Raw genomic sequence first — 19,319 nt, 5'->3', positions numbered from 1 at the left:
AGGGGCAGCCCCTGCTCAGCTTCTGGGAAGAGTCCTGGCTTTAAAAAGCACCACACATCCAATACAGCTTCACCGACAAGCTGCTGCCTTGAGCCCTTCACTATGTGAGCCTTCTGCTAAGAGATACCAAAGCCAGGAAGGCCTCTGCGGGCAGCTCTGCCAGCAGCATGGTTATAAACTGCACCAAGGATGGATGGGTGTCCTCCACCCCGAGGGCTGGGGCAGAGTGCTGTCCCACAAAGGAGGAGGCAGGAAATGCTGTGAGAAAGCTTTTATTTTAAATAACCTCAAAAAAATAGAGTTGCAAGGACCTGAAGTGTCGCTGGAGCATGATGCTGGGTGGAAGGAACGGAGTGGGGCCGAGTGCTGGAGGGGGCGATGCCCACTCCCCGCCTGGGGATGGAGCCAGGGACTCCATCCCAGGATGCCACCACCCCTCGCGTGGTCGTGCCACCGGCTGGGCACTTTGCTAATGGAAAACATCCTTACCCAGCACGCAGGTCCAGCGGGACCATCCCGGTGTGCCCTCGTGGCTGCTCCAAGCCCTGGAGCCGAGCGGCTCTGGTTATTGCCCGCTCCATTCCTGCCCATTGAGGCCACCGCACCCTCTGTCCCAGGCCGTGTCCCTTTGGGTGTTGGGACGTCTCCTGGAATGGAGACCTCACCTCCGTGCTGGGCAGCCGGTGCGGTGCTTGCTCACGGCACAGCAAGAAGTGTTCCCCAATGCCACACTCCAAGACATGCCCCAAAACACAGGGGAGGAGGTGGCGGCAGGCAGAGCGCACCCAGGATTGCACCGCACCGGGCACCGCTAGCAGCGTCCCATGCATCCTCAGCGAAGGTCTTTGCATGGCAGCAAGGAGGCTCTGCAGCTGAGCAAAGCGAGACAGGGGTGTGCTGCTTGGGCTGGGGCTGGCTGCACAGCTCACAGCACGAGGGCAGCAATGGCAAGCCGGCCTCTCTGGGCACAGCAGGCAAGATTTGTTTCCCCTTTTATGCGAAGCACGTTTTCCAAGCGGGAACAGCTTCCAGGCCAGCAGTTCCCATCCCTAAAGCTCTGCCCCACAGCCCTGCCCCAGCCAGACAGCTCCACACTGCTTGCCTGAGAGCACGAGCGCAGCTGTGGGCAGTGCAGACACCACTGCCCGGCACTCCTGGTTATCTATGCAGAAGTAAGGTGAGTACCAGAAAGAGGTGCTAGTCAGAAAGGTTATCCACAGAGCAAGTACAGAAGCAGAAGCTACATTCCCCATCCCCACCCCCCATATTCACCCTGTATTACCCCTCCCGGCTCAGAGGAGATGCTAAGCTGTGATCCTCAAGGGTCCTCGAGGCAGGAAGGGACCCATCGCTGCCCTTCTGCAGCTCGCTCATCCCCCAGCGAAGCTGCTCCTCCTCTGCCCACGCTGGTGGGCAGCCAACAGCGGGGCACAGCTCTCCATCCCTCAGACATTTTATGGAGGGTCATCAGTCTGGATGATGAGGACGGAGGGCTCTGGCAGAAGCTCCAAGCCCACCAAGGCCCCTCTCCACCCCACGCCGGGTCTGCACATTGCAGGACTGCAGCGCTCAGCCTGGAGCCAGGCCCCAGCAGACATGCCTCTGCCCGGCCTCCTGCATGGCAGAAGCGATCCTTAAGTCAGCATGCAGGATCCCGAGCTCCTCCCCATCCCTCACAATCCAACTCTTCACAGGCAGGTGCTGTCAGAAGCGCTGCAGACCCATGATCCAGCGCCCGCTGCTCCTCAGCTCCACCTGCCTTACAAATTTGGTATGTTCATAACACAGAAAGCTCACACATTGTGTCCGAGTCCATCCACTGCCTCACGACCAACCTGCTGCATCTTGCACCCCACCTCCAGGGTGCTTCACTCACAAGTGTCCTGTTCTCAAGAACCACCACAGTCCTCCTGAGCCCCACCAGGCTCCAACTCGCAGCCTTCCCTGCCTCAGACTCTTACAGGTCCACATTTGGTCAGCAGTTGGCTCTTGGTGTGAGCTCTCACCTAGCCAGGTTTGGTGTCCCTACTGCAAGAACGACAAGGTACAGTCCCTCGCCTGGATGGGCTCGTTGGCAGCTGGCATGTTACAAGCAGCTGGGGCACGGCGAGGTTTTCTCTTCGCTGTGCGCTCTCTCAGGCACTCTCAGGACTCTCTTGTCCTCAAAGCTTCTGCTGCAGCCACCGTACTTGCACCAGATCTCAGCACGGCAGTCATGCTGGGGCTTCAGCAGCAGCTGCCTCTGGGTCACGCAGTCGGCACAGCAGCACTGTGGCTGCAGGCTGGGCTTCCCACCCAGCCCTTCCCCACCCTCGGAGCACTTGCAGGGGCACTGCCCCGCGGGTGCCTCCGGCGGGTGCTGCGAGCCAGACACCAGGTGCTGCTCTTCCTGCATCAGCTGCAGAAGGATGTCTGCAGCCCCAGATGGGCTCTCTGCTCTGTTTGGGCCAGGCTGCGCTCCTGGCCGTAGCTCTTCCCGTGGCAGCGATCCCTGCACAGCTCCACGGGAGCAGGGAGGCAGCAGCGTGCCAGGCGGTGCAGGGCCCTTCCCCAGGGCAGCGCTGGCGTCTGGCTCCTCGCGGTGCGCCGGGCAGGTCCCCTCGCAGCAGGAGGGTGGCACACCACCGGTGTGCGTCCGGCGGTGCCGGAGGAGGTGAGCCTTCTGGCTGAAGCCCTTCCCGCACTCGGCGCAGTGGAAGGGCCGCTCCCCGGTGTGGGTCCTCTGATGTACGGCCAGGTTCACCTTCTGCCGGAAGCGCTTGCCGCACTCGGCGCAGGCGTGCGGCCGCTCACCAGCGTGGCCCTGCCGGTGCAGCTGCAGCTCGCCATGCTCCTCGAAGGCCTCCCCGCAGAGTGAGCAGGGGTACGGGCTGCCGGGGTGGCTCTGCAGGCTGGGCGGTGTCTGGCCGGGGCCCGGCTCGCTCTGGGGCCGCTCCACCACGTGCACGCGCTGATGGACCCGGAGGGAAAGCTTGCTCTTGAAGCGCTTGGGGCACTCCAGACAAGTGAAGGGCTGCCTGCCCGAGTGGGTCTTCTGGTGGGCGATGAGGTTGGGCTTCTGGGCGAAGCGCTTGCCGCACTGGGTGCAGGCGAAGGGCCGCTCCCCGGTGTGCGTGCGGTAATGTGTCACCAGGTTGCCCTTCTGGTTGAAGCGGCGGCCGCAGACGCCGCAGGTGAAGGGCCGCTCACCGGTGTGGATGCGCTGGTGAGTCACCAGGTTGGTCTTCAGGCTGAACCTCTTCCCGCATACATCGCAGCGATAAGGACCCCGGCCCCGGTGGTTCTGGCGGTGCTTTAACAAGCGATCATACTGCACAAAGCTTCTCCCGCACTCCGGGCACAGCCAGGCTCTCCCCTCCATGTCCTTCTCCTGGGGAGACTTGGTGGACAGCTCATCTCCAGAGCTCTTGTCGTGCTCAGGGCACTGGTAGGCCTTCTGCCCCACGTGAGTCTTCTGGTGAGCAACCAGGGAGATCCAGAGGCCAAAGCTGTTGCCACACTGATTGCAGATGAAGGGCTTCTCTGCTCCGGGGGTGGGCGGTGTGGGGGCTGTGCCATCCCCGAGGACAGGTTGCACCCCCAGGTGCCCCAGGAGGTGCGGGCCGGGGCTGAAGCCTGCAGTGCAGCCAGCAGGAGCCTCAGCAGCAGGGCCGTGCTGCGGCCGGAGCAGAGTCACCTTGGGGCAAAACCCTTCTCCACACTGCACGCAGGGGAAGGCCTGCTCCCCCAGTGGACCCTGTTGCGCGGGCAGCAGCTGCTCCTTCGAGGGAAAGCCCTTCTCCGTGCACGAGTACAGCTCTTGGCCTTCAGGGATCTTCTGAACAGGCAGCGGTGGCATGGAGCTGAAAGGAGCCTCCTGCTCCAGGCTGCCTGGCTGCAGCAGTGTAGGCGCAGCCCCAAAGGGCAGGGTGGGAGCCGGAGCCCGTCCTGGGCACCTCCGCTGGCGTGGGGCGTGTGTCTTCTGGTGGGCTTTAAGGGACACCTTGTCCTTGAAGCACTTCTGGCACTGCCCGCAGGGGTAGGGGCGGACATCAGTGTGGGTGCTCTGGTGTGTCACGAGGTTGGTTTTCTGGGTGAAGCGCTTGCCGCACTGGGTGCAGGCAAAGGGGCGCTCCCCGGTGTGCACGCGGTAGTGCGTCACCAGGTTGGTCTTCTGGTTGAAGCTCCTGCCACACAGGAAGCAGGTGAAGGGCCGCTCACCCGTGTGGATGCGCCGGTGTGTGATGAGGTTGGGCTTCTGCCGGAAGCTCTTCCCACACTCAGGGCACACAAAAGGGGTGTCATCCTGGTAGCTGCGCTGCGTAGCCCGCAGCTTCGGTTTGCCGGAGCCGCCGTCCTCCTGCTCCCCCCCTGCCAGCGCCTTCTCATTGGCGGCGTGGATGCGCTGGTGGGCCAGGAGGTTGGCCTTCTGGCTGAAGCTCTTGCCACACTGCGTGCAGGGGAAGGGGCGCTCCCCAGTATGCACGCGGCGGTGGGTCAGCAGGTTGGGGCGCTGGCTGAAGCTCTTCCCGCAGTCCCCGCACCTGTAGGGTTTCTCCCCGGTGTGGATCCTCTCGTGAGTGATGAGGCTCTGCTTCTGGCGGAAGCCCTTCCCACACTGGGCACAGCGGAAGGGGCCGTTGCCAAGCTGGGGCACCCAGCAGCCCGCCCTGGAGGGCAGCGGGCTGAGGCCGGCCGTGCCGTCCCGCTCCGTGCCTGCCCGCTCAGGTGCGCGCTGCCCACCATGGAACCAGCGGCCGGAGCTGCTGGCACCAGTGGGGTACAGCTCCAGAGAGCCTGCAGCAACCCCGGGCTTCTCATCAGGCTGCTCCACCTTGTTCGTTCGGACAGGCTCAACTAGATGTCAAAAAGATGCAGGGCGTAAACGTCAGTGTCTTTTGCTTGGTTTAAAGCACCCTAATTAACCAGGGGGTTTAGGACTCTCTCCAGAGCCCTATTCCCCCATGGCTTGGTGGGTGCAGTGTTGGCAGACAGCAGTAATGGCAAAATAAAATAAAATAAATCCCATTAACTGGCCTCAAATGGCTGCAAGCAGTTCTCCAACAAGACCATCATCCCCTGCCAAGGCCAATTTCCAGCAGCCCCATTGAGGACACGTGCAACACCTACCTGCACAGGGGCTCACGAGGATCTTGCTGTCCTCCTGCATCTGCTGGCCTTCAGGGAACGGCTCCTCCAACTGTTTAATACCGAACAAGCCACCGGGCTTGAAAAATCTGTAGCCTGGTTGAAGGGATAAGAGCTGGTCACCATGAACTGTCACACTGCAAAACACGCATTCGGCATACACATCATTATGCTGGAGATGCCTGCGTTAATTCACAAATAAGCTAAAATTAACTAAGCCTCAGGGCATCGCTTTCATCTATTTTAAGCTCCTGCTGCCTGAAGCATAATTAAAGATAAAAAGAAACACAAGCTCCACGCTCCCTCCTCCTGGCAACGTGTGCTCCAGTGAAAGGTGAGAGAGAACACCATTCCTTGGAAAACAATGTTCTTTCCAAAGTCTTTCACAAACTCGCCCAAATATCCTTAGATCTTACCTGGCGCTTTTATGACAGGATTTCAAAGGCTACCACAAAAATGCAATTAATTACAACATGAACCTCCCAAACAGAAGAAAAGGCTGCATCTGTACAAGAAGAGCCCTGCTGCCAGGCAGAGCGGCTGCAGCGCAGGCGGGGGGTTTCCTCCCTGGGTGCCACACTTGCACACATTTATGTACAGTTTCTGCTCCTTCCAGCCCTGCTGCAGCCCCTCCAGGGACTGCACTCCAGAGAATGCAGAAATGCAGCAACAAACCCACTCCCTTGTGGGTGAGCCCCCAACCAGCCCTGAGCCCTCACCTGTGCAGGGGTCAGAGGGGATCTCTGCACCCGCAGAACCCAGCTCATGTCCAGCCCTGGGCACCTCGTTCAGCCTGGGGTAAGGCAGCAGGTTCAGGATGTGGGCAGGCTGCTCCAGGAGAGAGGAGAGGCGTTTCAGCAGCTGGCCATCGCTTTTCTGGTTTGGTTCGGTTTGGTTTTCTCTGTTCTCTGGGTTTTCACCACACACAGAAGTGCTTGGCAGCATCATGGCACCCTGAGCGCTTCCTTGGCCTTTCCCTCGTGCAGGAGCCGGGTGCTAGGAGGTGTCACAGGGACCCTGTGATATTTCCCACTGTGCCCTGACTTGTTTCAGCACAACACAGCTGCCTCAGCTTCCCTATCAGCAGAGCGTTGCCCGGCAGACTCCCTCAAGAGGAGCTTGCTCTGGGCCGATGCCCCGTGCCCACCGCCCTCCCGACCCACCCGGGTGATCCACCCAGGCTGCCCGCGGCTGTGACCGCTGAGCCTCGCTTCCCATCAAGCCAGGGTCAGGACCAGAGGAGGAGACCTCTGTGGGAGCCCAAAGCAGCCGTCCTGCAGAGCTCAGCACCCATCCCGCCCGCCTTCCCTCCCCAGGACTCCTCTGTTCCTCCCTCAGAGCTCTGCTGCAGTTTGGCAGGAACGCAAGGAGAACAGATGGCACAAGGCACTGAGACCAGCCAGCACTTCGGTGACTGTCACAACTTCAAGGAGTGACAATTTAAAAGGAAAAGTCTCGTGCAGGACTAGCGGCGCTTCCTTGGCTTCCAGCACTTCTAAACGACAAGAAAAGCAAGAAACCACCAGGGGGGTTTCCAGCCCCTGGGAAACCACCAAAAAGCCGCCACCGCGGAAGCGCCGCGGCACAAAAGAGGATCAGCAGCTCAGCTCCCCCCCCACAACGCGCTGCGAGAGGCCCCCGGGGATGGAGCGCGGCCCGCCACCGCCCCGCCGTACCTGGGGAGCCCCCCCCGCGGACATGGTTCCCCCAGGGCCCGGCTGGCACAGGGGGGGGCCGCAAGCTCTCGGGGTGTCGCGGGGCGGCGGCTGTCCTCTCCTTCCACCTTCCAGCGCCGCTTTGGAGCTCCCCCAACTTCCTCCAAATGGCTGCGGGTCCCTGCGGGAGCAGAGCGGCGTGAGCGCGGCGCGCGGCGGGGAGCGGCTGGGCGGGCGGCCGGACCCTCCTCCTCCTCCGAGGGGAAAGGAAGGAGCCAGCGGCGGGGTCTGGCCCGAGTTCAGATCCTGTGTTTACAGTGCGGCCTCCCGCGGCGCTGCTGGGATTTGTAGGCGCTGTGCGGCCCCGCGCTGCCGCCTGCGGGGACGGGAAGGCCGCAGCTGCGCGGCCCCACGGAACGCGGCCGTGCCCGGCCACGCTCGCCCTGCCCAGAGCCCGGCAGCATCGCCGTGCGCCCCGGCTGTAAGGGATGCCCGGCCGCGAGCCGAGCGGCCTTCACTGCATCCCGCAGGGCGATGCTGGTTGCAGGGAGGCCTCGGACGGAAAAAAACCACCCGCTTTTGCTGACGGGCCGCAGGACTCGCTGCTTCCTCCAGCGGCAGCACGACACGGCGCAGCCCCTGAGGACGCGGACAGCCACGGCGCTCCCACCATCCCGCACCGCTTCACAACGGCTCCGGGGCTCACACGCGTCCCAGCCCTGACCTGGTCAGCACCGGATTCCAAAGCGATGCTGCCGATTATGGAGCACGACGACACCGAGAAAACACTGCAGTCTCACGGCCTGGGGAACCTCCCATTGCCCAGCAGCTGCCCAGCGCTCCGCAGTGTCCACACTTAGTGCCCAGGGCTGCAGCAGCACAACACCATCCCATGTTCACAACCCGTGCTGCCTGTGCCCTACAGATGTCACCTGGTGGGAAACCCGAGTCCTCGAGGCTCTGTGTGAAAACACCACGTCGTGAGCCAACAGGAGCAGGGCTGGAAGCAGCGCGAGGTGCGTGTGCGACTCGTCCTGCTCCGTTGTTACAGCAAACTCACCCAGCTCTGCAGGACCAAATTGCTACAGGGAAGTCTCTTGAGCCTCAGCCATGTTGCAGATGCCTCGATAAGCACCAAGCACGAATGAGGGCGATGTAGGGAGATGGGCTGCTGAGAGCACCAGTGGCTCAGTGTGAAAGGCTGGGCTGTGCGCTGCTGTGCGCTGCTGCAGGCACTTTGCTGTAACTAACAGCTCTGCTTTGAGCGCACCTGACTGTGCCATTCAGCAAAGAGCCCAGAAACCCTCTGTCTTGTGGGCGCTGCCAGACGTTGTGGCACCGCGATACCCTTAGCAACATCCATCGGGTATCAACCAGCACAAGGGACCGGCCCAGCAGAGATGTGATGGGGTAGGGGCTGGGATCCCCTTGTTCAGGGCCGCTTTGTGGGCCTTCAAGGTCTCCTGACGAGCCTCTAAGTGTCCATGATGTGTCTGCCTCTCACAATTAGAACGGACAGCCTCTTAAACCCAAAGCCCATTGATCTCTATAGGTCCCTATGTCTCACACCAGGCCTCCCTCTGGTTCTACAGGCCTCCGGGTGCCTTGGCTGGACTCTGGCCCCTCTTTGGGTCTCCAGACCATCCTCTTGGTTTCACACACCTGGACCCCCCACCTCCCCACACACTCTCAGCCCTCCCGGCCTCGAAGGCTCTGATGGCTGGAGCCCTTTTGGCCGCCTTCCCGCCTTCCCGCTGCTCTTCCATCCTCCGGTCCGGCTCCCCACGCTGCTTGCGGGCGGCCCGGCCTCGGCACAGACGGGAGCTGAGATCCGGAGCGGGGCCGCAGCCGGTTCCCGACGGTCCCACGGCGGATCTTCACGTCTCGGTCTCGGGGCGGTGACCCCGCCCGGCACGTGCTGCGCGCTGACACCCCGCGGCTCCACGGGGACAAACGGGAGCAGCGGCGGCGCTTCACCCCGCGGGCGGCGGGCACGGTCACCGCCCCCCCCACCCCTCCCGGAGCCCGGCCGCCGCCCCGGCCCGGCCCGGCCCCCTCCCGCTCTCCTCGCCGCCGCCCCCCCCCTCCTCGATCCCTGCCGTACCGACGCCCCCCCCCCCCAGCCCCGGGGCCGCCTCCCCGGGGGAACTCACGGCCGCCGGCGTCCCGCGACGTAATGACGTAGACGCGGCGCTGACGTCAGCGCGGCGGCGACGCCGGGAGGCGCGCGCGCGACTGCGGAGGGGGGCGGGGAGGGGCGGGGAAGGAAGAGGCGGCTCGCTGTAGGCTGTAGTCTCGCTGTAGTCTCGCGAGATCGCCCCGCCCCGCGCTTCCGGATCAGCGCGCGTCCCGCCGCGGCGCTCGTAGGCCTGAAGGGGGTGGGGCGGAAGTAGCGCGCGGCACCATAGAGACTGCAGAGCGGCGGCAGAGCGTCCGGAAGCGGCACCATAGAGTTCCGGAGGACCAAGAACGTCTTATGCTTATCAGTCAGCCGAGCTGTAACGAGTTCGAGTCCCGCCCCGTAAGGGATGAGGCCGCTCTGGGACACACGGAAACTCAGCAGCCAAAACCAACTTCCAATCGAACTGCTGGTTTCCCATGGCCACAGTGGGGGGCACGGAGCACTTCCACGTCCCCCAGCACCCTACAGGAGGATCCCGGTGTCTGCTACGAAGGCAATGGCTGCCAATTGACCACGTAATGAATGAGGTCAGTTCCTGTGTCACCTGCTGTGATGTGGGGCCATGCGGGCACCCCGTGTTGTACCCGACCCGCAGCCCAGCGCTGCAGCCCATTGCACCCAGCCTCAAGGACGGCTTTAATTCCTTGTGATCAAGGCTTCCTCTGCTCCATCACCGCCCTGACCTGCACAGAAGTACCCGGGGTGCACGTACAAAGAGCTGGCTGAAGGTCAGTGCTGGGCTGACCACACCGTGAGGTGTATATACATATATATATACATACACCTGAGCTCCCCCTCAGCCTCTTGTTCTCTGGGTTGAGATTTGTATAAAGCCTTGCTTTAAAACAGGGTTTCTTGCCTTATTTCCCCCACGGCAGCAGTTCAGATGAGTCAGCCCATCTGTTTCCTCACAGTCCAGCTGTGCGTGGCACACTCCTCTCAGATGAAGGATGCAAGCATTTCCCCAGCAGCAGGAACGAGGCCTTGTGCTGCTCCTGGATCTCCCTGGTTGCCTTTTCTCCTCCTCAGGCAGCAGAGGGGTCCAACACGGGTTGGCACTGAGCTGCTCTGACAACAGGCAGTGCTTGTCTGTGCACGGTGTGACTGCTGTGCTGCACTGTGTGCAGGCTGGGCTGGACTCAATGCTGGACCCAATGATGCTGCCTGGTCTCCACTTTGCCCTGCAAACCCTTCCCCGTCCCCACATCCCGGTGGGTGCTGACGGGTTTATGGCCTTGTACTGCGATGCCCCATCCCTGCAGGCATTCAAGGCCAGGCTGGATGTGGCTCTGGGCAGCCTGGGCTGCTGGTTGCTGACCTGCACACAGCAGGGGGTTGGAATGAGCGCTGTGGGACTTTGCAACCCAGGCCGTGCTGTGATTCTGCTCCGGTGCCCAACCTGCACGCAGTGCTGGAAGGAAGCGCTGCTGGCTCAGAGACAAACTCAGCCCTTTCAATCCAAAACACTCCAAGGAAAGCAGCCAAAGGCAGAGAATACTGTAAAGCTCCCCAAAGTGCCAGCCCTGCGCACTGCTGCTTGTGGGGCTCCTGAGGGCGGGGGGGGCTTTGGGATGTTGTTTGCCGTCCCATCCCCACCGTGGGGCTCAGGATGGGGCCCCCATCAGCCCCAGAGCCATCGCTGCGCTGCCGCCTTAGGACAGATCTCCGCTCTGTCTGCCCCCCTTCACCTCTCCCCACCGGGCTTTGCTGCCGATGGGGTCAAGGCTGCCGCCATCCATCCCCGCGCGCCTCTGGCCACAGCCGCAGCCCCTCCTCTGCGGGGGCCGAGCGGGGCCGTCCGGTGGGCGGAAAGGGGCAGTTCCCAGGAAATCGGTTAATGAGAGACCAAGATCAACAAGCGGCGGTGGGCTGGAGGCTGGACGGGCCGCGCGGCGGGGATGAAGCTGCTGCTGGGCATCGCCGTGGCCGTGCTGGCGTTGGCGGACGCCGGGCAGAGCCCGCTGCAACGGCGCGTGGTGAAGGATGTGCTGGACTATTTCCACAGCCGCAGCAACGTCCAGCTCCTCTTTAGGGAGCAGTCAGTAGAAGGGGCCGTCGAGAGAGTGAGTGCCGGGGGGGGTACGGGGACCCCCGTCCTGCTCCAGGGTGGCTGTGGAATTGCGTGGGGTGAGGGGCGAGCTGTCACCGAATGGGGGGGGACGGTGGGCGGCACGGTGTCACTGCTGGGGATGTAGAGTTCCACGGCAATGCCTGCTGGCACGGCACGGGGCTCAGCTACTCATTAACCAGACTGTGGGTAGGACTGAACAGGGGCCGGTGCCCTGCTGTCCCCTGGCAGGACACAGCATCCCATTCCTGTCCCCTCCCTGGCAGGGAGCTGGGCGCTGTAGGGTGGGTTTATACTGAGGGTTGGGAGCCCCAGTGCAGAGCCTGGGGTTGCTTTTGGGGGCTGGGGTCACTTTTTGGGGCTGGAGTCGCTCTATTCCTATTCCTGGTCCTGTTGACACTCTGGGGCCCCCAGCCCATCCCCCCACACCTCTCATGGGACATTTCCCCTGCTCCAGGTGGACTCATCGGGGACGTTTGTCCAGCTGCGCCTTAACCTCGCACAGACGGCATGCAAGAAGCAGACGCAGAGGAGACAGAACTGCAGGATCATGGAGAGCAGGGTGAAGCAGGGGCTGCACCCCCTAAGCCAGCACCCCACCCCAGACATAGGGACAGGGTGGTCTCGCCCCTTCTCCCTCCCTCCTGCCCTGGTTGCCATGTGCCAGTCCTCTCCAGCAGAGCTGCTGGTGCTGGGGGTGATGAGACACGGCCATGCCCAGCTCCAGGGGCGTGGGGGATGTCCCCAGGGCTGGTGGTGGGGGCCGGGTGCTGGGACTGCTTGTGACGGCCACGTTGTCTCCACAGAGGAAGCCAGCCTGCTTGGCCTGCTACAAGTTTGACAACAGCGATGTCCCCAAGGTGCTGGACAAGTACTACAACTGCGGCCCCAGTCACCACCTGGCTGTGAAGGTGAGCTGTCCCGGGGGGGGGCTCAGCACCAAGAGGTGCTCTGGGAGCTGGCACATCCCACAGCGGTGCCAGCAGCCATGCTCTGCCCTGCAGGAGATCAAACACCGCGACGAGGCTGAGTGCCGGGCTGTGGAGGAGGCTGGCAAGGCGAGTGATGCCCTCTATCTGCCCGGCATGTTTGCTTTCTCCAAGGGGCTGCCAGCCTAGGTGCCCGTGCACGGTAAGGCCCACCTGGGATGTTCCTCTGGGGTGAGCACAGGGAGCTGCAGGCAGCAGCCTCCTCCTGCAACCAGCCCTGAGCACCCCCCGTCCGACACCTCTCTGCAGTACAGCAGTCGCCACATCCCCAGCCCAGGAGGAAGATGCTGACCTGGGGCCCCCAGCCCCCAGCTTGCTGCCCCCCAGCGCTGTGCAGTGAAGGGAAGGTCGTCCCGCTCTGCCCCCCATCTCCCAGCAGTGTCTGCATGCACCATTAAACCCCAGCTCTGCCTCTGTTTCTCCGCTTCATTCCCACCCAGGATCACTGTGTGTGGGGCAATGGGGGTGGGCTCCACCGCCCTGCTGCGCCACCCCCAACCCGAGCCACACTCCGCTCTGCGGGCACACTGGTGGGCTTGGGAGGAAGGATGGGGATGTGCGGGAGCCCAGCACAAAGCAGCAGAGACCTCAGGGACAGCACATTTACTGCACAGCTGCTCCCCAGCAGCAGGACCCCGTGACCTCCCTCATTCCCCACAAGCAGCCCCCCAGGTCCGCAGCCCTCTTTGCAGTGCGGCTGCTCGGGGTCAGTTCCAAAACCTGCCAGTGTTGGTGCGAGGGCAGGAGTCCATTCCCCACATCCCAGGTCCCCATGGAGCCCCCGAGCTGGGAACGCACAGGGGTCTGCCCCGCACATGGGGATGGAGCAGAACGGAGCAGAGCGGAGCAGAACAGAGCAGAATGGAGCAGTGTGGAGCAGAGCGGAGTGGCCGCCCCGGTGCCTTTGGGCCGCTCAGAAGACGTAGGATCCGGGGTCGGTGCGCCCGCTCAGCGCCCGCTCAGCCTGCGCAATGGTGTCGTCGGCGCGCCGGCCCAACTCGCGGCACTCCCTTAGCGCCTCTCCGAACTGCCGGTACGCCTCCTCCACGATGGAGCTGCGGCGCAGCGGCGGCGGCTCCCAGAACCCGGCCTGCACCCAGGGCTGGGCGGCACGTGGTGGAGCGGGGCCGGGGCTGCGGCCCAACGAGCTGTCGAGGTCGCGGCACAGCTGGAAGAGCTCGCTGCCTCGGCCCGACACGCGCTCGCCGTCGACGTCCCGCAGGCCGGGCAGCAGCTCGGGCAGCGCGGTGCGGTAGGCGGCGGTGGCGCAGACGGGGTTGCTGAGCTGGCCCAGCGCGTCGCGCAGCCGCAGGCTCTCCAAGCGCCGCAGGCCGGCCAGGCAGCGCAGCTGCTGCAGGCTGCTCACCTGGTTGCCCGCCAGGTTGAGGCTCTGCAGGCTCTCGCAGGAGCCCAGCGGCTCCAGGCTGGAGATGCGGTTGCGCGAGAGGTTGAGGACGGCCAACGCTTTGAGGCCGGACAGCGGGCCCAGCTGCGAGATGGCGTTGCCGGACAGGTCGAGCCACTCCAGGTTGGTGCAGTCGCCCAGGCAGCCCAGGTCGGCGATGCCGCGGCCGCGCAGCTTCAGCAGCAGGATGGACTCCAGGGCGAACTCCCCGGTGCTGGCCTTCAGCAGCTGCGCCGTGATTCGTGTCCCATCGCCCTCCTCGCCCTTCTCCGTGCGTGTCTCCATGTCGGGCTGCACCGGCACAGCCCTGCGGGGACAGCGGGGGAGGGATGCTCGGATGGACACGCTGGGATGGACGCCTGGGGAGGGATGCTCGGGGGGGGGGATGCTCAGGGATGGACAGTCGGGGACGGCTGCCCCGGGGAGGCGCTCGGGTTGCTCAGGGCTGGTCGGACCCCCGTGTGCGCTCACGGATTGCCGACCCCTATGGACCTCCCCCTCCCGGGAGCCCCGTTTCTCACCCCCCTCACCCACCGGCGGTTCCCGGCGGCCCCTCGGCTCCGCCTCCCGTTGTCATGGAGACCAGCGGGAGGAGCGAACGGCACCGGCACCCAACGGCACTGCGCGAGCGATGGGGAGGGGGGGCTGACAGACAGAGGGGGGCACAGATAAATGGGTGGGTGGGTGGATGGATGGAAGTACGTAAGGAAGGAAAGAAGGGAGGGAGGGAGGGAGGGAAGGAAAATGGGTGCCTGGACAGACAGACAGTTGGACAGATGGGTGGAGGGATGGATGATATAGATGGGTAGATGGGATGGATGGATGGGACAGATAGAAGGAGGGGAAAATGGGTAGATGGGTGGATGGAGGGATGAATGGAGGGATGGAGGAAGGGCTCGATGAAAGGATGGATAGATGGTTGGAGAAATGGGTAGAGGATTGGGTAGGATGGATAGATGCATGCATGCATGGATGGAAGAGGAATGAAGGGATGTGTGGACAGATGGGACAGAGAAAAGGAGTAGCAGATAGGCAGACAGGTGGGTAGGACAGAGGGTGATGGGTGTCCTGCAGCTCCCATGGCTCTCACTGGCTGGGCACAGCACGTGGGGCAATCAGGCACTGCTCCCAGGGAACAGCCCCAGGGCCAGAGCTGTGTGTGCAGCAGTGCTGTCATGGTACTGGGGCTGCTCCCGTGGGACTGGGCACCTGGGAGGCCACAGACATGCAGCAGTTGGAGCTGATGTCCCCGCACTACAACTGTGCCCATGGTCTCACCACAATCAGAGCCCCTGGTCACGCTTCCATGTCACAGCTGTGCACACAGACTCACCTTAAGTGATGTCCCCAGTGGTGTCCCCAGTCCCCAAGCTCAGCAGGGGTGATGTGCTTGGTCAAGTCCCCATGCCACAGCCATGCACGTAGCCTTCTTTTGATGAGTGTCCCTGGAGATCTCCCTGTCCCACAGCCATGCCCACAGTCTCACCATTGCCAGTGTCCCTGGTCACATCCCCATGCCACAGCTGCACCCACACTCACTCTAACTGGGGTCCCCAGTGATGTCCCTGCTGCCCAAGATCAGTGGGCACATTGCAGAGCCCCAGGAACAGTGCCTGGATCTACAGGACACCCCCCAGCCCCAGCTCAGTGCAGACTCTTGAGAACACCAGGGCCAGTCCCCCATGTCCCCCCTGACCCCAAACCACCACCCCAGTCCCCCATTACCAGCAGCCCCATACTGTGGCCCCCCTGCACCTCCCTTCCCCCTGGGGGCTGCACCCATCCTGGGGCCGGATGGTGCCCGGCTGCCAAGGGAAGGGCGGCAGCAGGCACAGCCCCGGCCCCCTCCCTTCCGTGGCCACCCCTGGCATTGCACTGCAATAACAGGAAACGCAGCCGGGAGCACCACAGCCCTGCGGAGGAGATAAACCAGAGTCCAGGGGCTGCAGAGCTGGGCCCCCAGCCACATCCACAGCAGGGGCTCCGTGGGTAGTGACTCACGGAGCAAAGCCTCATCCTGCACCCGGGGGCTGCGTCCTGCTCTGCCCCGTGCCAATAAAAGCCCATTTCTACGTGTGCTCCTGCACAGCTCCCGCTCGCGGTTCCACAAGTAAACAAGAACGGATTCAGCTCAGCACACCACACAACACGGGGAAAGCAGCCCTTGGGCACACTGCCACCGCTGCACCACCAGCAGCCAGGGGGGCCTTTGGGACCCCACACAGCCCCCGGGGTCTGTCCTGGGGACACTGCATCCCACTTGTTCCACAGCACCAACATTGCTCGGCCTCCATCCCTTGTGCCACCCGTCCCCATGCAGCTTTCCCTCCGGCATGCCGTTCCCAAGGAAAAATTGGCAAAGGGCATTTTATTGGCATTTTGGACTTGTTCCTGCCACAGTGGAGCCGGCCGCGTCTGAGCAGGGTGGGAGCAGAGTGGGAGCCCACAGACGCCACCAGCAGTGTCACAGTCAGGGCGCCGGAGCCACCGAGCTGCACCCTGCATGGAGAGGGGCCACACCAGCACCAAGTCCACACCCAGCATGCACAGAAAAGGTGGCTGAGAGCATCGCTGTGCCTGGTGGGAGCTGCCACCTTCCACTGTGACAAAGGAGCATGTCAGCTCCATCCCCACCCATGCCACGATGCAACACAACTCCTGGGGTCCATGGTGTGCGGCAGCACCAACAGTGCCGGATCCGACAGATCCTTCTCCCACCTGTGGTGCTGGTGCAGGACTCCAAGCACAGCACCAATGGCGCTCATGGGCAGAGCGTGGCGGGGTCCGGTGCCGGTGCCACCCAGTCCTGCCGTGGTGCAGGAGCAGCAGCGTGGGTGCGCTCGTGGCGCAGCAGGTGGGTTTTGCGGCTGAAGCTCTTGCCGCACTGGGTGCAGATGTAGGGCCGGTGGCCGGTGTGCACGGCCTGGTGCCGCACCAGGTTGGTCTTGGAGCTGAAGCGCTTGGCGCACTGGGAGCAGCCGTAGGGCCGCGTGCCGGTGTGCACCGCCTGGTGCCGCGCCAGGTGGGACTTGCGGCTGAAGCTGCGGCCGCACTGCTCGCAGGTGAAGGGGCGCGCGCCGGCGTGCGCCTTGGTGTGGGCGATGAGGTTGGGCCGGGAGCTGAAGCAGCGCCCGCACTGCGGGCAGGCGAAGGGCCGCTCGCCCGTGTGCACGCGCAGGTGCCGCAGCAGGTGCTGGTTGTGGGCGAAGCCGCGGCCGCAGTCGGGGCAGGCGAAGGGCCGCTCGCCCGTGTGCGTGCGCTGGTGCGTGGCCAGGTTGGGCTTGTGGCTGAAGGTCTTGTCGCAGTGCGGGCAGGCGTACGGCTTCAGCCCCATGTGCCCGCGCAGGTGCGCCGTCAGGTGCCGCTTGTCGCTGAAGCCGCGGCCGCACTCGGCGCAGGCGAAGGGCCGCCCCTCCACGTGCAGCCGGCGGTGCGACGTCAGGTTCTTCTTCCAGCTGAAGCTCTTCCCGCACTCGGGGCAGGGGAAGGGCTTCTCGTCGGCGGGCGGCTCGGCCTCGCTGGGTGGCTCGGCGTGCAGGCGTTGGTGCCGCAGCAGGTGCTGCTTGTGGGCGAAGCCGCGGCCGCAGAGCGCGCAGGCGAAGGGCCGCTCGCCCGTGTGTGTGCGCAGGTGCCGCACCAGGTGCGTCTTCTTGCGGAAGCGCCGCCCGCACTCGGAGCAGGGGAACGGCCGCTCGCCCGTGTGCGTCTTCTGGTGCGAGCGCAGGTGGATCTTCTGCCGGAAGCGGCGGCCGCACTGTGCGCAGGGGTACGGCCGCTCGCCCGTGTGCACCCGCAGGTGCCGCGTCAGGTGCGCCTTCTTGCCGAAGCCCTTCCCGCACTGCGCGCAGGCAAAGGGCCGCGGCGGGGCCGGGGCCGGGGGCACGCACTGCCCGCACTGCGCCGCGCAGCAGCAGTGTTGGCAGGCGCCAGCCGGGCCCTCACCCAGCAGCGGCCACGCGAAGGCGGGCAGTGTGCCGTAGCCCAGCTCCACCGGCTCCTCGGGCAGCTCCGGCTCCTCCATCGGTTCTGGCTTGCAGGCGCTGCCCGGGGGCTGCCCCGCCAGCAGGGCCTCAGCACCCAGCCCGGCCGCCCACTCCTCATCCTCATCCTCCACCTTCACCTTCCGTACCAGCCAGTCCTCTGCGGGCACAGAGCACTGCCGGTGTGTCCCACGCCAAGGAAACGCGGCGCTGACACAGGTGCCAAGTGACCGTCACCAGGACTGGCTCGTCAACCAGGGTTTGCCGTGTGCCAACACAGCCCCTCACCTGAGCAGCCAAGCTCCGGTCCCTGCACGGCACCCGTGGCACCACCGCCATCGGCATCGTCCTCTGGCAGCACCTCCTCCTTGGGCACCAGCAACCTCGCTGTGGGGATACACGGTCAGCTGGGTGCTGCACTGCCCCGGCCTCATGCAGCCCGCGGTGAGGGATGGGTGCTCGCCCACAGCCCCAGCACCCACCTGAGCCGGCGCAGCCCGGTGCCTCGCCGTCCTCCAGCTGCGCCCCGGCACACAACTCCTCCGCCTGCGGCAGCGGCTCTGGTTTGGCGACGGGGACGCCTGCACACAACCGGGCTGAGCTGAGCCACGGGAAAACAGCGGGACCCGCACCAGGAGGGCACGGGCTGGGAGCTGTCACCCCGCTGAGCTGCCAGCCGTGGGGCACGGGAGCACACCCCGCAGCGGCAGCACAGCCTTACCCAGGGCCAGCAGGGCGTCGAAGTTCTCCCTCATGGTGCTGCCGTTGGCTTCACGGAAGGGGGGGCTGCACGGGGAAGGCGGGGGGACGACGACAGGAAACACACAGCTCAGGACCCCCAGCCTGGAGCTTGGACCCCAGCAGCCGCCCGCCGCTGCCCCCTGTCACTCCACGTCCAGCACACCCCCACTGCCCTCCCACCTCCCGCAGCCTCCAGCCTCCCCCTCCCCGCCCTCCTGGCTCTCCCCATTGTTCCCAGTCTCGGCCGCCACCCCCCATCCGCGTCTCACCGCAGTCCCGGGGCGGATCTCGCCCCTCCGCCGCTCCAACCGCCGCCGCCGCCGTGGGGCCCGGCCCCGCTCCCCGCCGCCCGCGGAGCTCCGCCGCCCGCCGCCCTCCCCGCCCAGCCGGGACCGACCGCCGCCACCGGGACCGCGCCGGACCCCGCGCAGCGCCCACCGGGCTCCGCCGCCGCCTCCGCCCGGCCCTGCGCGGCCCCGCAGCAGGAAGCGGCAGCGGCAACTACAGCTCCCGGCGGCCGCAGCGCAGCGACGAGCGGGGCGGGATGGGCTGGGCTGAGCGCTCCGCCCCGAGCCGCGCTGCGGTGTCCTGAGCCGAGCCGAGCTGAGCCGAGCCGAGCTGCGAAGTGCCAAGCCGTGCTGTGCTGTGCCGTGCTGTGCTGTACTGAGCCGTGCTGTGCTGTGCTGTGCTGTACTGAGCCGCGCTGAGCCGAGCTGTGCCGTGCCAAGCTGTGCCGCGCTTTGCAGAGCTGCCCTGTGCCAAGCCATGCCACGTTGTGCCAAGCCGTGCTATGCTGTCCCATGCCATGTCAAGGCAGTGCTGCCCTATGCCACGCGCAGCCGTGCCAAGCCTCGCCAATCCAAGCTGTTTTGTGCTGCACTGAGCCGTACTGAGCCGTGCCGTGCTGTGCCCCTGCAGAGCAAGGCAGCCCAGACTGGGTACAGCACGCAGAGCTGTCAGAGGGATACAGCGTGTGGATGGGGAAATGGGCTCCGAGACAGGGGCACGGTGACCTGGGAGCTCTGGACATGCAATTGGGTAGAGGGACACGGACAGGAGAGCAGCTGTGGGGACACAGGAACACAAATATGGGGTTCATAGACAGGGATGGGGCTGATGTGGGGCAGGGAGCAGGTAGCACAGAGCTGTGGGTGGGGTACCCCTGGGACAGG

The 19,319-nt window shown here is 64.6% G+C and overlaps 4 protein-coding genes across 5 annotated transcripts; 1 reads left to right on the top strand and 3 right to left on the bottom strand.

Annotated features, from left to right (window-relative positions):
• Positions 1 to 263: 263 nt before the first annotated feature.
• LOC140247941 (uncharacterized) lies at positions 264 to 8,548 on the bottom strand. Its single transcript, XM_072328142.1, is given in 7 exon segments — positions 264 to 4,836; positions 5,110 to 5,223; positions 5,847 to 6,123; positions 6,804 to 6,987; positions 6,989 to 7,112; positions 7,115 to 7,464; positions 8,445 to 8,548. Coding segments are annotated over 7 exon segments (3,903 nt in total). The 3' UTR covers positions 264 to 2,086.
• Positions 8,549 to 10,678: 2,130 nt separating this feature from the next.
• On the top strand, positions 10,679 to 12,450 carry RARRES2 (retinoic acid receptor responder 2). Of its 2 annotated transcripts, none has more exons than XM_072330480.1 (5): positions 10,679 to 11,027; positions 11,490 to 11,594; positions 11,839 to 11,943; positions 12,037 to 12,163; positions 12,276 to 12,450. In XM_072330480.1, exons 1-4 carry the CDS (start codon positions 10,863 to 10,865, stop codon positions 12,148 to 12,150), a joined length of 489 nt encoding a protein of 162 aa, XP_072186581.1. In that variant the 5' UTR covers positions 10,679 to 10,862; the 3' UTR covers positions 12,151 to 12,163; positions 12,276 to 12,450. The 2 variants fall into 2 exon arrangements, with proteins under 2 accessions (XP_072186581.1, XP_072186582.1); XM_072330481.1 differs by having other exon boundaries at positions 10,762 to 11,027; positions 12,271 to 12,450.
• A 168-nt stretch (positions 12,451 to 12,618) lies between these two features.
• LRRC61 (leucine rich repeat containing 61) lies at positions 12,619 to 14,069 on the bottom strand. The gene is made up of 2 exons (XM_072330470.1): positions 13,961 to 14,069; positions 12,619 to 13,733 (listed from the first exon to the last, which is right to left on the bottom strand). The coding sequence occupies exon 2, from the start codon at positions 13,709 to 13,711 to the stop codon at positions 12,935 to 12,937; it is 777 nt and encodes a 258-aa protein (XP_072186571.1). The 5' UTR covers positions 13,712 to 13,733; positions 13,961 to 14,069; the 3' UTR covers positions 12,619 to 12,934.
• Positions 14,070 to 15,797: 1,728 nt separating this feature from the next.
• On the bottom strand, positions 15,798 to 18,676 carry ZNF467 (zinc finger protein 467). The gene is made up of 5 exons (XM_072330458.1): positions 18,417 to 18,676; positions 18,128 to 18,192; positions 17,889 to 17,987; positions 17,695 to 17,793; positions 15,798 to 17,566 (listed from the first exon to the last, which is right to left on the bottom strand). Exons 2-5 carry the CDS (start codon positions 18,159 to 18,161, stop codon positions 16,188 to 16,190), a joined length of 1,611 nt encoding a protein of 536 aa, XP_072186559.1. The 5' UTR covers positions 18,162 to 18,192; positions 18,417 to 18,676; the 3' UTR covers positions 15,798 to 16,187.
• Between the last annotated feature and the right edge of the window lie 643 nt (positions 18,677 to 19,319).

This window comes from Excalfactoria chinensis, chromosome 2 (assembly GCF_039878825.1).
Source record: "Excalfactoria chinensis isolate bCotChi1 chromosome 2, bCotChi1.hap2, whole genome shotgun sequence".
Classification (NCBI taxonomy): Eukaryota; Metazoa; Chordata; class Aves; order Galliformes; family Phasianidae; genus Excalfactoria; species Excalfactoria chinensis.
Note: the sequence above shows the minus strand (reverse complement) of the source record. Positions and strands in the feature narration are given on the sequence as shown.

Coding starts and splice junctions, on each gene's coding strand:
- ZNF467 (XM_072330458.1), bottom strand. CDS start 18,161: ATGAGGGAGAACTTCGACGCCCTGCTGGCCCTGG. Junction 17,988..18,127: donor CGACGCCCTGCTGGCCCTGG/GTAAGGCTGTGC, acceptor GGTTGTGTGCAG/GCGTCCCCGTCGCCAAACCA. Junction 17,567..17,694: donor ACCGGAGCTTGGCTGCTCAG/GTGAGGGGCTGT, acceptor CTGTGCCCGCAG/AGGACTGGCTGGTACGGAAG.
- RARRES2 (XM_072330480.1), top strand. CDS start 10,863: ATGAAGCTGCTGCTGGGCATCGCCGTGGCCGTGCTGGCGTTGGCGGAC. Junction 11,028..11,489: donor TAGAAGGGGCCGTCGAGAGA/GTGAGTGCCGGG, acceptor CCCCTGCTCCAG/GTGGACTCATCGGGGACGTT. Junction 11,944..12,036: donor GTCACCACCTGGCTGTGAAG/GTGAGCTGTCCC, acceptor TCTGCCCTGCAG/GAGATCAAACACCGCGACGA.
- LRRC61 (XM_072330470.1), bottom strand. CDS start 13,711: ATGGAGACACGCACGGAGAAGGGCGAGGAGGGCGATGGGACACGAATC.